Source organism: Myotis myotis, unplaced genomic scaffold (genome assembly GCF_014108235.1).
Source record: "Myotis myotis isolate mMyoMyo1 unplaced genomic scaffold, mMyoMyo1.p scaffold_m19_p_3, whole genome shotgun sequence".
Taxonomy (NCBI): Eukaryota; Metazoa; Chordata; class Mammalia; order Chiroptera; family Vespertilionidae; genus Myotis; species Myotis myotis.
In genome coordinates this window covers 21,074,734-21,089,337 of record NW_023416335.1, presented here as the reverse complement: position 1 = coordinate 21,089,337, position 14,604 = coordinate 21,074,734, and the positions used below count along the sequence as shown (strand labels likewise).

The 14,604-nt window shown below is 46.4% G+C and overlaps 1 protein-coding gene across 3 annotated transcripts in view; it reads left to right on the top strand.

Annotated features, from left to right (window-relative positions):
* Positions 1-7,931: 7,931 nt before the first annotated feature.
* RAB11FIP1 (RAB11 family interacting protein 1) overlaps positions 7,932-14,604 on the top strand; it is a 36,758-nt gene continuing 30,085 nt past the window's right edge. For 2 of the 3 annotated variants that reach the window (XM_036299313.1, XM_036299312.1), the window contains exon 1: positions 7,932-8,378. In XM_036299313.1, the coding sequence (XP_036155206.1) occupies positions 8,002-8,378 (377 nt within the window). In that variant the 5' untranslated portion in view covers positions 7,932-8,001. The remainder of the gene's footprint in view (positions 8,379-14,604) is intronic. The other variant, XM_036299314.1, reaches the window with a different exon arrangement.

Here is a 14,604-nt window from a genome sequence, read left to right as displayed (position 1 = left end):
ATACCTTAAGGTTGAGGGTTCAATCCTTGATCACGGCACAGACAAGAAGCAACCAATGAATGCATAAATAAGTGGAACAACAAATCGATGTTTCTCTTCTCCCTCTCTCCCTCCCCCTTCCTCTCTCTAAAAGTCAATCAATAAATTTATTTTAAAAAGGATAAATGACAAAAATGGAGGGGAAAAATAGACTACAGTATCAGAAACTATACAAAGGGTCAATATCTACATAACAGTACATATTTATAAATTAGTAAATAAGCACTAAGACCCCAACAGAGAAGTTAGGCAAAGGATATAAATGGACAGTTCACATGTAAAATAAAATAGTTGATTGACACATATGAAAAAATATTCATTCTTGTTAGAAATCAAAGAAATGCAAATTGCACTACTTTGTAGTTGCATAAACGCAGCAATTGCCATTTTAATCTATCAAATTAACATATATAAAAAGTGTACATTCTGGCCTGGCATGGCTTAGTGGTTCCATTCCAGGTTGGGGCACATGCTCAGGTTGCTTGCTCCCCAGTGGGTGGTGTGTAGAAGACAGCCAATCAATGGCCCTCTATCATCATTGATGTCTCTCTATCTCTCTCCCTCTCCTTTCCTCTCTGAAGTCAATTAAAATAAGTGTATAATACTCAATATTGGTGAAGATTGGGTAAAATAGCTTTCCTAATCTGTTATTAGGGGAGTGATATTTGTCATTATGGATAATGAACATTAAGAATGCTCACAGCTTTTGACCCATTTTCTAAAATATATCCTGTAAATATGTCTCTCCTCGTCCAGTGCAGCTAGAGAGAGGTCCGGTTCCTGAGTAGGGGCGGCTGGGGATTGAGAAAATGAAAGAAAGAGACAGACACAGAGATGGAAGAAAAAAGCTGGGGCCGGGTGGGACCACTGTCCTCTGATGATGAGACAGGGACAGGGACAGTGACCCCCCAGCCAATACAGCGTATTTATTTTATACAGCAAAAACCAGGAAGTTTTACTAAAAGTCAAGACAAAGGAGATTATGTGCATTCCTGGGTGGGCCCGAGTCCTTTTCATTCCTGGTGCTTGGCTGGATTTAAATAACAAAACCCACCCCCTGGCACCTGGGCTTAAGGTCAAGCTGACAACACTCCTGCCTTTTGGCAAAGCGTGTTTCCAGGATGTGGCTTTGCCAAACGCCACTGGATTCAGCTGACAATAGTTAAAGAAATGCCCATGTGCCTTCCCAGGTGCTCTCTACAAAATCCTAAGGAAATATGTTAAGGAAATAAATCTAAATATGGACAGTGTTTTATGCACAAAGATCTTCATGTGAGTGTTATAGTGTTATGTTCGATAATAGGGAGATGGTTAGAAAAACTAGTTTACATTCACATAATGAAATTAAATAACCATTGGGAATTAACTATATGAAATTGTCTAATAAAATGAGAAAATATGGGAAAACAGGACACAAATTATATATATTTTGTACACAGTATAACATCAACTACATTTAATATGTATATAGAAAAAATACTGGAAAAATACAATGAAACAGTAACAGTTGTTATTTTTCCAAGGCAGCATATAAGTGATTTTTAAAAACTTTTGTCTACTTTTTTTATTTTCCAGGTTTCCAATGAACCAATTCTCACTCCTTTCCTAGATAAAAACTGAGGTAATGCCATAAAAATGAATTTAGGCTAAGTAAAAGAAGCCAGACACAAAAGGTCACATACAGCATGATTCCATTCATATGAAATATCCAGAATAGGCAAATCTATAAAGAGAGAAATCAGATTAGTAGTAGCTGAGGGATGGGGGAGGAGGACTTGGGACTGATTGCTGATAGGTATGGGGTTTGTTTTACTTGTGATGGAAATGTTCTGGAATGATCAGAACATAGTGGTGATGGTTGAACAATATAGGGAAGATACTAAAAACCATTGAATTGCCCTCTAGGTCTCTCAATAGGGCTTTCTTTTCAGACTGGCAGAATTCATTATTAGGGTGCTCTTTTCAAATTTCCGCAAGAAGGTAGTATTGCAACCCTTCCTTACTAGCGTGCTGTGTGGGAGGCAACCCATGGATGTTTTTGTTCTCACATCAATGTTTCTCTCTCTCTCTCTCACTCTCTCCCCGCTCCCTTGAAAATCAATGAAAGTGTGACCTTGCATGAGGATTTACAAAAATCTGTTCCTATGTTATATAAGCATTTTTATTCTATTTCCTGAACACATTAGATTTCAATACATATATTTATTAAAAATTATGAATGACTACAACAATATTTTCTTTCTCATGGGTTTAGGTGGTACCATCTCTCAGGAATGTTTGTTTTTGGGACATGTGCATATATTTTCAGTCTAACGGGTTTTGAAGAAAAGTTGAATTGGAGGGCCCAATCGTGGCATGGAACTGACTGTTGTTATCTGTTTCTTAACTGTTCTGTAAGACTTTAGCTTTAGTGTCACTGACTTTCCTTACTGAAACTCAGAGTGTGGGTGATTGGGGTGACTGATTCAGACTTGGGAAAGGTGTTATGCGTCCTAGGATAGGTAAGGGGTAGGATTTCCTGAAGATGGGCAGAGAGTCATAAGAGGGACTATAGAGGTGGGTAAGAAGAGGGCACTTATGGAGAGAACCTGGTTTTGCCTCCTAGAGAAGACCCTTAGGTAGAGAGCTTTATTCTGGTGCTCCACTGTGGACTTTGTGAAATGTCATATTGGGCTCGGCTTTAAGCTTCCAGGCCGACATTGTAATTCCTTAGGGTCAAAAGTCAACATACCAAACCAAACAAAACAGAAACAGACTCATAGATACAGAGAACAAACTGGTTGCCAGAGGGGAGAAGTGGGGGGAGAGATGGATGAAAAAGGTGAAGGGGACTAAGAGGTATAAACTTCCAGTTATAAAATAAGTAAGACATGGGGATGCAATGCAGTATAGTGAGTGATACAGTAGATGTTTACCAGACTTATTGTGGCGATCACATCGTAGGTATATGATGTTGAATCACTATGCTGTACACCTGAAACTAATGTAAGATTGTATGCAACTATACTTTAAAAAGAAGTCAACATACCCATCAGCCCTGTGCCATGTATTGTGGCACCAAAAGGGAAGAGGAGAAAAGGGATGGTGGGTCTACTCACGCCTACCTCTTGGCCAGCTCTACTGCAGGGGGCTCTGTGTCCAGAAGTTCCAGCAGTTGAGAATGTGGAAGCTCATGGCATGCATGGGAGAGGCTGAGAACAAGAGCCTGAGGGATAGCTTCTAATGGGACACCTCAAGGTGGAATAGACACTCAAAAGGTCTGCTTTCCCCCTGCATGCTATGAAACCTCCTTTGGAAAGGTAGAGCATGGCTTATATACAATGAACATATATATATTTTTTATATCCAGACAAAATAAACCTTAGTTTTAAAAAGATGGTCATATAGGGTAAGGCTAAAGGTGGTGTTAGCAGGAATGGATAGATTAATGCTGATGGCTTAAAAGCCATTTATATCTCTTCTACTTAATTTGAACTGCCTTTTATTTGCAAGGCATTGGGAGAGGACCACACTTCCAGCCTTTGAGGTGTTTACAAGTTAACAATCGCTGAACCAGAGAATAAGAAATAGGATAGGAAATAAGAAACGATTCTGAAGGGAGAGACAGAGGAAAGGCTTTGTGCAGAGAGTGGGCGGGTAAGGGGTACACACTCCCTGTAGCCGTTGAGTTGGGAGTTTTAAGGGCTTTTTGGAAGGGACTTGCCACATTGGAAAGATAATACCTTTGCGTTACCTATGAAGAAAGCTTTGTTAAACAAAGACCATTAACAAGATTGAATGGGAAATGGTGAACCACGTCTGTGAGGCTAAAAGCCCCTTAGCTAACACCTGAAAGGTAGTCTCCTTGGTCAGCTGAGTGGTCCCAGAATAGCCAAGAACCTAGAGAAACCAGAGGGCTGTTTACCAAGGTCCACAGTGAATGAGTCATGTGTGTGGACTTTTGTCACCACACCTCAGAGTCTGAAACAAAGGAGAAAGACAAGCAGCCATTCCCAGCCCCTTTGTGCTCCTCCCTTTGGATAGCACATTGGCCCAGCCAGAGTCCCCAGAGATGAGTTTGAGTTAGCGTTCTTGCAGTTGGGGGACCCTGAGGAGCTGTGGGCAGGAGTGATTGGCAGTAGCAGGGTAGCAAAAGTCCCTCCCTAGGCATGCCCAATCTCCCCGCCCCTAGCATGGCCCCACACAATGTCCCTAGAGGGGAATTCTTCCAGCTGCACCTACAAGACAATCTGCTCCTGATCTAACTGCACCGGTGGGTGCTGCCTGCAGAGAGGCCCAGGGTCAGGCTGGTCTACTGGAGTCGGCCTCTCTGCTCTGCTGCTTTGGGAGAGGCCAGTCTAACCTGCCCGGCGCCTTGTCCATGTGCTCTGGGCCGACTGAAACTCCTCTTTCAGTCAGAGCTAGAGGCGGGGCAGGGTAAGAGGAAAGAGCAGTCATGGGGCACACCCTGGCTGTGGGAGGTGTTTGCAAACACTTGAAATTCCGTGAACCTACAGGGCCCGCCGCCCCAGAACCGCAGACTGTGAGTCTGTAAAGTGAGAAGACAAATTCTCACTCCAGGGCGGTCAGGGAGTGAGTCTCCAGGGACAGTGTGCTCTGAGTGGAGGAGGGGAGAAAAGGACCATCCAGGCATCTAGGGAGCAGTAAGCCAATTCCCAAGGATGCCCTGTTCTGGACCTCCTGGAGACTCTCTTCTCTGTGCTGCCTCCAGTGAGCCCCACCCCTCTGAGTTTTAACTCTGCTAGTGTCCAGTGTCTAGAGAGAAGTTTCTTTTATAAAATTTTTTTTTTATTGATTTCAGAGAGGAAGGGAGAAGTAGAGAGAGATAGAAACATCAATGATGAGAGGGAATCATTGATTGGCTGCCTCCTGCACGCCCCCTACTGGGGACTGAGCCCGCAACCCGGGCAGGTGCCCTTGACTGGAATCAAACCTAGGACCCTTGGGTCCGCAGGCCGACACTCTATCCACTGAGCCAAATCAGCCAGAGGCTAGAGAGAAGGTTCTTGATCTCGATTTCTTGGAGTCGGCCAGGCAGCCTTGCCCTGCCCCAACCTACCACCTCCCCTTTTACCACGGAGCCTATTTGTGTCTGACAGAAACCCAAACACGTGAGGTCACAGGTGCTCACAATTTCCCCTCCTCTCACCACTGTGCCCCTCCCCCACACTTTGTCCTCTAATCCTTTCCATGAATGGAAGGAATGCGTCATGTCATACTCAGCCTGTGAGTCTGTCCAGCTGGGTTTCATTCCTGGCTCTCTGTATTTCGGGGGCTGGGCTAACAGCATGAATGTGAGGGAGGAGGGGAGGCCAGAGCTGAAAAACTTTACTCCCAGGGTCAGTTTTGACCCCAACTCCCTAGTGGAACAGTAGATGGGTAGGACAACCAAGAGGGAAGAATATGCCTTATTTGATGCAGTACCAATACAGAATAGACACCAAGAATGGGTAAGGGCTGGGACAGAATGGGGCTGCAGGCAGATGTCCCCAGCTGAAAATGAAGGAAGGTATCTGGCTGTGACCTGCTCTGCTATTGGCTGCTGAGCTACTGCTGCTCATACCTGCTTTACAACCTGAAGCACAGCTGGATCCAGCCCCTGCTCAAAGTCCTCTGAAGGCTGGCTCACCTGGTTTAACACCGTAGTGTAAACTCCTTAGTCTGGACTTGGTGATCTGCATGATCTGGGCCCAACTTCCTTGGCCATCTTATCTCCACCATTTGTCCCCAGTGACTTCCTAAAATATCCCACATTCTAGCCCCAATGGGGTACTCGTAACCCCTAAACATGCCATGAGCTCTCTGGACCCCATGCCTTTGCTTAGGCTGGTCCGTTCTCTCCTTCTGAAAAGCTCTTCCCCCATCATCTTCTCTACCCATCAAGTCTGCTATACTCTTTAAGACCCACCTCAATACCATATTCTTCATGAAAATCCACTTGCTTAGAGAAATCACTTTCTCCTCAAATCACCCAAAGCATTATACTAATCCAGGACTTCTTTTATAGCATTTGTCATAGAGTGCCTTGGAACTGGGTCTCATTCAGAGGCAATACCTAGCACAAAGTAAGTCCTCAATAAATCTTTATAGTAACGAGTGGAGCCGTGAGGTTGAATGAGGTTAATAAATGGCCAGGAAGGGGAAATAGCACGAAAACAACAGAGTTCTGTTAAGCTTTCCTGACTTTTACGTGTCTGGTGCCTCCTTTCCTTTCCCCTTCTCATCACATTAAATATTTACAACGTGCTAAATAGGATTTTCCCACACTGTAGCCGCCCTCAGTTGCAAACCTGAGGCATAATGTCCGTGTTGTAACTCCCTACATGGTAAAAGAGAACATTATGTACTCGTGATTGGCTGGAATAACCTCCAACTCTTCAATTCCATGGCATTTCCCAAGGGCCTCCTGTGTACTCAGGCTTCTGCTAGGGGCTGTGGAGGAGACAGGTTAAAGAAGTCACCACCTGGTCCCTACCCTGAAGAGGGCTATCAGAAGCCAAATCTTGGGAGAAATCTGAGTGAAGCCTTGCGGTGGATAGGACTCGAGTAGTCAAAGAGGTTGGCAAGGCAGCCGAGTGCTAAAGGCCTGGAGATGGGGAGATTCTCTGGGCTACAATTTGTTCAGGAGATGGAGGAGAATGAGTCAGGGTGGGATCAAATAGGAATGCCTTTACTTATCTACGTCTGAAGTTAATGCAGGTGAGGCAACATGGTAGGATTTCAAGCAGGTTAGCGCAGCAATGTGCAGTGTGGACGGAAGGGAGGAGAGCCTAGAGGTCAGGGAGATACTAGTGGCAATCCAAGATTGGGGTTCTGAGGGTCTGGAAGAAGCAAGGGATGCAGTAAAAACACTGGATGGGAGTCAGGACACCTGGGCTCTAATCCTGGATCTGTTGTGGGGCCTCGAACCCATCACTTCTCCGCTCTGGGCCTTTCCTTAACTGTAAAACCTAAAAACTTTCAAAGTGACCTTTCCAATCTGATGGTCCAGGTAAGCCTTTGAAGTAGGATATTGGGAATGGAGGGAATAGGTCAATCTAGTGGACATTAGGAGCAAGGGAATGACTAACTGGAGTCAAGACATAAAGGAGGGCGGGGGGGGGGGGGGCGGGGGGGGGACCGAAGAGGGTCCATCCAGCCAGGGAGAAATGGGGAACTGGGGGTGGGCGGAGCCGCTGCTCCCGACGTCTAGTTTGGCAACCCGTTTTCAGTTTCCCCTTTCTTCCCCTTCTCTAATTTCCTCTTAGCCTCACCTTATTTGGTGAAAGCAGGGCAAAATAGGATACCCCCCACCTCATGTGCCGCCTCCCCCCGCCCCCCCATTCTACCTTCCCCTTTTCAGGCTTTGAAATGACCCTCCTCCTTCCCCACCCACCTGGCACCAGCCCAGAACCCACCGCCCTCCACAGTCATCACCCCGAAGTGGAAAGAGCGGGGGATTTGGGATCGTGTTCTTTGTCACTTTCATAGCTACCACTTGTTGAGAACTCACCACGTGCCCGGCTACATTGTTTTTTACAGCAAATCTAGACTGTCCTCTCATCTTACCGATGGAGCAACTGAGCCCAAAAGATGCTAAGTAATCTGTGCAAGGCCCCCCCCCACGGCCAATGCCCGGCTGGAAACGAGTCTGACTCCCAGGTCAGGGCTTCCGCCAGTTCCGGTTGGGCCGTGCGCCCTTTGCTGGCGGTGGATTCCTTCCATCCCTCCCTGACCGACCGCCTCTCAGCCCGGAATTCGCCGGCCCCGCCCCGCCTCCCGCGCTAGCCCCGCCCGAGCGCGGGGGCCCCGCAGGGCTGCGCCGCGGCAGGTGGGCGGGCGGGGCGGGGCCGGAGCGGGAGGCGGGGCCTGGAGGGGGTGTGGCCGGAAGCCTTAAAGAGGCCCGGGCGGCGGGGCGGGCTTAGAGGCCGCGGGTCGCGGCGATCAGCTCATCCCTCTGCAGCGTGTTCCCCCGCGGTCACCATGTCCCTGGCGGCTGCGGCGGGCCGGGGCCCGGGGGCCGTGTGGTCCCCAACCCACGTGCAGGTGACGGTGTTGCAGGCGCGGGGCCTGCGGGCCAAGGGTCCCGGGGGCACGAGCGACGCGTACGCCGTGATCCAGGTGGGCAAGGAGAAGTACGCCACCTCGGTGTCGGAGCGCAGCCTGGGCGCGCCCGTGTGGCGCGAGGAGGCCACCTTCGAGCTGCCGCCGCTGCTGTCCGCCGGGGCCGCGCCCGCGGCCGCCGCCACCCTGCAGCTCACCGTGCTGCACCGCGCGCTGCTCGGCCTCGACAAGTTCCTGGGGCGCGTCGAGGTGGACCTGCGGGAGCTGCACCGGGACCAGGGCCGCAGGAAGACCCAGTGAGTGCGGCCCGGGGGAGGACCGGGAGCCGGGGGAGGACCGGGAGGGAGCCCGGCGCGGGCCGTGCAGGTGGCCGGGGCGCTGAGGTCCCTCTTAGAGAGAACGCGCAGTGCAGGCGCTGCTGTGTCTCCGGGGGACGGGCCGAGAGGGACCTTTCAGGAGGGACCCCTGGGCCAGCAATGGTGTTCTCTCCAGCCGGCCGCGCCTGCTCTCCTGGCGGGTGGGCTCTGAACGCAGGAGGGAGGGGTGCGTGGGGCGATTTTGAATCTGCCTGACGTCGCTCAGCCCCTGAAACTTAGCAAGCAAACACTTAATGCATTTACGATGAATTGAAAATACATGTGGCCTGACGAATGCCGGTTATTAGTGGGGGGAGTATGTATATTTGATATTCGCATTGATTATGTGGGAAGCCTCCTAGGTATGTTACTGTCCTGGGCACTCACTGAGCTGAGAATGGCCGGGCCGTGGCGCGGAGAGGATTAACTGGAGGAATGAAACCCATGACACTCCCTGGCTCTAGAGAGGCTCACCATGGACGGAGCGGGGCGTTACAGCGAGGAGTGGGTGGAGGTGGGGGCCAGGAATGGGGTGTGCAGATTGCCAGGTGATGGCCATCTCCCCCGCCCCCATTAGTTGGTGAAGAGAACTTGCCTCTCCCTTCCCCCCTACCCCCTCCAAAGAATGCACCACCTTCAGACTGAAAAATATTTAACCCTGTTTGCCTGGGCCCCAAATTAGTGAGGATTTCTCAGCGATGGCTGGAGCCAGGGTCTGCCCTTGGCCCAGCTCAGCTGGGAGGTAGGCACTGTTTTTCTTTGTCAAGTTCTCTCTGGCCCTACTCCCTACAGGTGGCTGCTCACCTGTAGCTCCCAGTCAAGCGTTAGGGTATCTCAGTCCTACAGGGAAAACTGGGCAAAACTCAGTTCACCCCAAGATGTTACCCAGTTATCTGTTCTCTTTCACACGTGTGTGGAATGGAACATTTGAATGTGTTCATCTAGTACAGTGGTTCTCAACCTTGGCTGCACATTAGAATCACCTGGGACTCTTTTTAAAATCCTGATTTCTGGGCCTCATCCCCCGGAAATTCTGTTTCTTTGTTATGGGTTGAGGCCACAACATTATGGGTTGAGGCCACAACATTAGTAACAAGGAAACAGAATTTCCGGAGGATGAGGCCCAGAAATCAGGATTTTAAAAAGATTCCCAGGTGATTCTAATGTGCAGCCAAGGTTGAGAACCACTGATCTAGTATACCAGACCTAGCCTCCCATGTTGCCACCTAGCCCCTACAGTTTATGAAGCACACTGATTCACATTTTGTGTTTTAGATATCAACAGGTTTTTAACTTTCTCTTGTGAAGGCGACAGGAAAAGCCAGAGGGTTTGAAGTTACCGGACTCCTTTTTCTGGAGGGTGGGTCCAATTTCAGCATGCATGCTTGCAAATGTAATACCTGCTTCGCTTATCTGGCCAAAGATGAATAGGCATTTCTGAACTCAAATCAGATAAAAATGGAGAGCCCTAGGTGAGGATGGATGGGATGTCTTCCTGGCATCAACTTACAAGCCATAAGGTGAGCAGTGTCTTTGCTAAGGAGGGGCTGAAGCTATGCTCCTTTTTCATTGGATTAAATGACATTTGGGGCCTTGGGTTGGTTTCCTCTCCGGCTTCAACTGGGAGCTGTTGGCAGTCCTTTGTTTGGTCCCGGCCCAAGATGTGTGGGTATTATCATCTGCCACCTGTTTCTTATGGGAGCGTTTTATTCCCTGGAAAGGTAGAGTGCATCTCCCTGCCAGAGATGGGGTTTCCAGACCCTCGGTCTGGTCCTGACTCATTGTTGGGCCTCAGGCTGCTTGGTCTCCCAAAACCCGTTTCCCTCTTTATGAATGGAGCTTGTTGCCTGACTTAATGAATGTTTGTCAGATGTTTCTGGGCTCCTGGGTTAAGGGGGCCCATATATAGATTCAAAAAGTCCTGTTACTGCTTTGTGAGGAGTGAAAAGCTCCTTAAGCTCCCTATTTCAGGAAGTGTTTACTAGTAGGCTCTGCATCTTCATTTTCACATCCTCTCCATTGTAATGCTAAATTACAATGATTGGTTAGATTGGTTACTCTTGCCACTATTATATGAACCGATTACCACCTAGTCACAGTATCAGCTTGTAGGAAAATAACACTTAGTTGATTTTTTATTTTTATTTTTTATAACTGCTAAGGAAGGCTTCTTTTATTTGCTCCTCTAGCAGTAGGTGAAACTACAAGCATTCCATTTATCACTTCTTGGGACTTTCCAAGGTGCTGGGGGAACCCAGTTAAACATACTCTGTCTGATGCCAGGGTACATCACTTGGGCCCTCAAGATAGCTGGGATTTGGAAAATGAGATATACACTGAGAGGCGGAAGTTTAACAGAAACTGGTTGGGCTAGGAAGTCATTTGAACTAGTCATTAATGGATTGACTCCAGTTTAGACATTAAAAGCCAGAAACAAAACAAAAGCTCAAAAATAAAAAAAAAATTGTTGTTAATCCTCACCTGAAGATATTTTTTCCATTGCTTTCCAGAGAAAGTGGAAGGGGGAAGGGGGAGAGAGAGCGAGAAAGATAGAGATAGAGAGAGAGGTGAGAGGTGAGAGAGACATATTGACTGGTTGCCTCCCACTCTCACCCCAACGGGGGGTGGGGGGTGGGGGGGTGTGAACCCAAAACTGAGGTGTGTGCCCTTGACTGGAAATTGAACCTGTGACCCTTTGGTGCCCAGGCCGACACTCTAACGACTTGGCAACACTGGCCAGGGCCAAAAGCTCAAATCTTGGTCTGTAGGTTTGTGTGTGTGTGTGTGTGTGTGTTCACCTCTAGCAAATAAGGTTGCTGTTATAGAGTATGACTTTCATTATGAGTCTAGAGAAGCTGAAACTCAAGGCATTAAGAGCTAACTGCTAATATTTCCACTGTTCTTTTGGTAAGCCTCCATCTGTCATATCTTTGTAATAAAGAGAATATACTTTTTATAATGGCTCAGATTTCACAGACCTTGACTTTAGTGTGATGACACACATCTTTGAAGCACCAAACAGAGGCTGACGTAGGATAGGATACATTTAATAGGGGAGAGTGCATAGTCCCTTTCCTTAAGAATAAATAGAAATGAATTGGTTTTGCACTTACACTTACCTATTAAAGACCTCTCAGGTCTCAGTTGGGCCTTGGTTAAATGGGAATCAGTTAAGTCTCATGGTCATAAAATAGACCTGAATCTGAGAGGCAGAATCAGGTGACTAACATGTAGGGTTCTCTGCTCAGCTCTCTAGTCTCATGTAGTGTGGGATTCTAGATTGATTAAAACAATATTTTTTAGCATGGTAAGAGCAACAAATTTTGGGGAAATTATCAGTTGGTAGATTAAAATAAATATTCATTAAGGCTGGTGACTGGAAAGCCATTGTGTAACTAAATATCATGCAACTTAATACTGGAATAGTCTTCCAGATATGAAGAGAGTGTGAGTGGTGGAGAATCATTTTCCTATATGTCTTTAATATTTAAGGGGGAATTTGGTTGTATCTGAAAGGATTTAGATATTAATAAGGGGTAACTATTTTGAAGAGCTGTAAGTGTAGAAGAATGCTGTAATAAGTTGCTGAAGGAAATTTGGATTATTAAAAAGAAATAAAAGCCAGAGAGCTGTTTTTTCTGGGAAAGCTGGATGCAGGGAAATGACGTAGAAGACCATAGAGATGTGTAATTCACAAATTATAAGCAGTCAGCGTTTGTGCTTATACCTTTAGGTTTCCTAAGCATACTCTTAAGTTTTTCGTAACAGATTGGAAAATTTGAGCAACATTGTTAAGTTTTTCCTTTCTTGGGATTCCCCTTAAACATAATATTGGGCCTTACTGGAAACCCTCCTACCTGTCACCCAGCCACAGTCCCCTCCCACTCCAGTGTAGGAAACGGATAGCTCAATGCCCAAGACAGTTCTCTGTCTCCTCTGGATAAACCCTAACCTGTTTATGGCAATGGGGTGAAATGACTAAGAAGGGGGAAGGTACCTCAAAGTCATTGTATTAAAGGTGTTCCGTTGTGTTTTTCATGGTATTATTTGATTATAATTTTATTTGTGAGACATTCAGTTAGCATGGGGAAAGCTCTAACTGCTTTTTCCCCCTTGTCCTTAAAGTTTATCCATACTTTTCATAAATATTTTTTAATACCTACTATGTGCCAGGTACTGGGTATACAGTGTAAACAGTGATGACCAAAACAGACATGATCCCTGCTTTCAGGAAGCTTAGAGCCTTATGTGGGGTATATAGACATGAAACAAATGAACACATAAATAAATAATCATGTATTGTGATAAGTACTGTGGAGGAAGAGAACAGGGTATCATAAGAGAAAAGACCAGGGAAGACATGATTTAAAGAAGATTGCAGATAGCCCCTCTGAGACAGAGACATGAGAATAAGGAGGAATTTTTCTAGTGAAAAGTAGAGGAGGGAGGCCTGATTGGGGTGGGCAGCCTGTGCAAAGGCCCTGAGGTAGCTAGAGAGATTGTGTAGATTGAGGCTGAAGAGGAAGGCAGGGCTTTATTTAAGAACACTGGGAAGCCAATGAGGTGGTGTAATCCATTTTATTAAAAATTGTTGTGGCTGTTAGGTGAAGAATGGATTTGAAACAAGCCTAGCCTGGAATCAGATAAACAAAATGGGAGGCCACTGATGTAATAATCCAGGTGACCAATGGTGGTGGCTTGGGTTAGGGTGATGGCTGTGGAGATGGACACAGGTGGGTGGATTTTAGAAATACTTTGGAGGCTCAGTTGGCTTGGCTTGTGATGGATTGTGTGTGGGTGAGGGTGAATGCGAGGAAGTGATAAGAATAAACAAATAAAATAAGGAGAGCTTGCTGTTGAAAATGAACCAGGAAGTGGTGGCTGCTTTCTTTCCCCAACAGTCACTGTGATAGGGTGAGGTCACCATTGCAAAAACAGTTTTGGGCAGTGACACCTGTGAGTAGGAAACATCATTGAAACCAGGGTGTGTATATGTGTGTATTCAAGTATTTACAGTTTTAATACAGGCCAAGTCTTTGTTTTGTAATAGCATAGCTGATGCAGTCTTACTGGTGTGTTCCAACATGGCTGATGAAATCACTGCTTCAAGGAACATAGGACTAAGAAAAGGAAAAATAATATGTAACATTAGGAACAATAAACCCAGAAGTGGGAAATAAAACTCTGGGGCAAGCAAGTCAACCATTTGAATATTTTTCACATTAGGGAAAGTATGCGTATGAAAGTCCGGTGCCTTTTTCCTTTTGCTTAAACTTCCTTTCGGTTACAAAGACTTCTATTGTATTTCTGTAGCTACCATTAGGGGGAAGGTTTTTATACATAGTAGGTCATTTTAATTGTAGTTATTAACTAAAAAAAACGTTATAATCACATTAAAAGCAATACATGTGCTGATGAAAATGTCAAGAACTCAAACATGTATTTGCTGATATCATTCTTCCTTTAACAGTAATCTGCCCTGACCAGTTTGGCTCAGTGGATAGAGCATCGGCCTGCGGACTGAAGGGTCCCAGGTTCGATTCTGGTCAAGGTTGTGGGCACATCCCCAGTGGGAGGTGTGTAGGAGGCAGCTGATTGATATTTCTCTCTCATCGATGTTTCTAGCTCTCTATCCCTCTCCCTTCCTCTGTGTAAAAAAATCAGTAATATATATATATATATATATATATATATATATATATATATATTTTTTTTTTTTTAAAACAACACAATAATCATCTTAGGTATATATTAAAATACTTCAGTTTTAATCGCCGTCTGTCCTAGAGCACTGCTTCTCACCTTATACTTTTGGAGGGATATTAGCTCTGGTTTAGCTCCAGAAGGATTAGGAAGCCCTAGCCCAAGTGAAGAGAGTGAGCGGGAGTCGTTTTAGGCTTCACTTCAGAGCAGTCCCCTGGGTGGCCCTTGGTTCTGGGTCTGGTGTAGATCTCTAAATTCTCAGGCCTTTGAATTCCAACAAAAGCGGCAGCTGGTTGCCAGGATTTTTTTCTTGGAAAAAACTTGACAAGAGGGTTCTACTTACCTTAAGGAGGTGTCCTGGGTCACATCTTGTGCCCCAGCTGGCTCAGAAAGAGACCACGCTGACTTTTCCGTGCTTCTCCCTTGGCCAGGGATCACTGGTCTTATTTTCGCTGCGTGACCC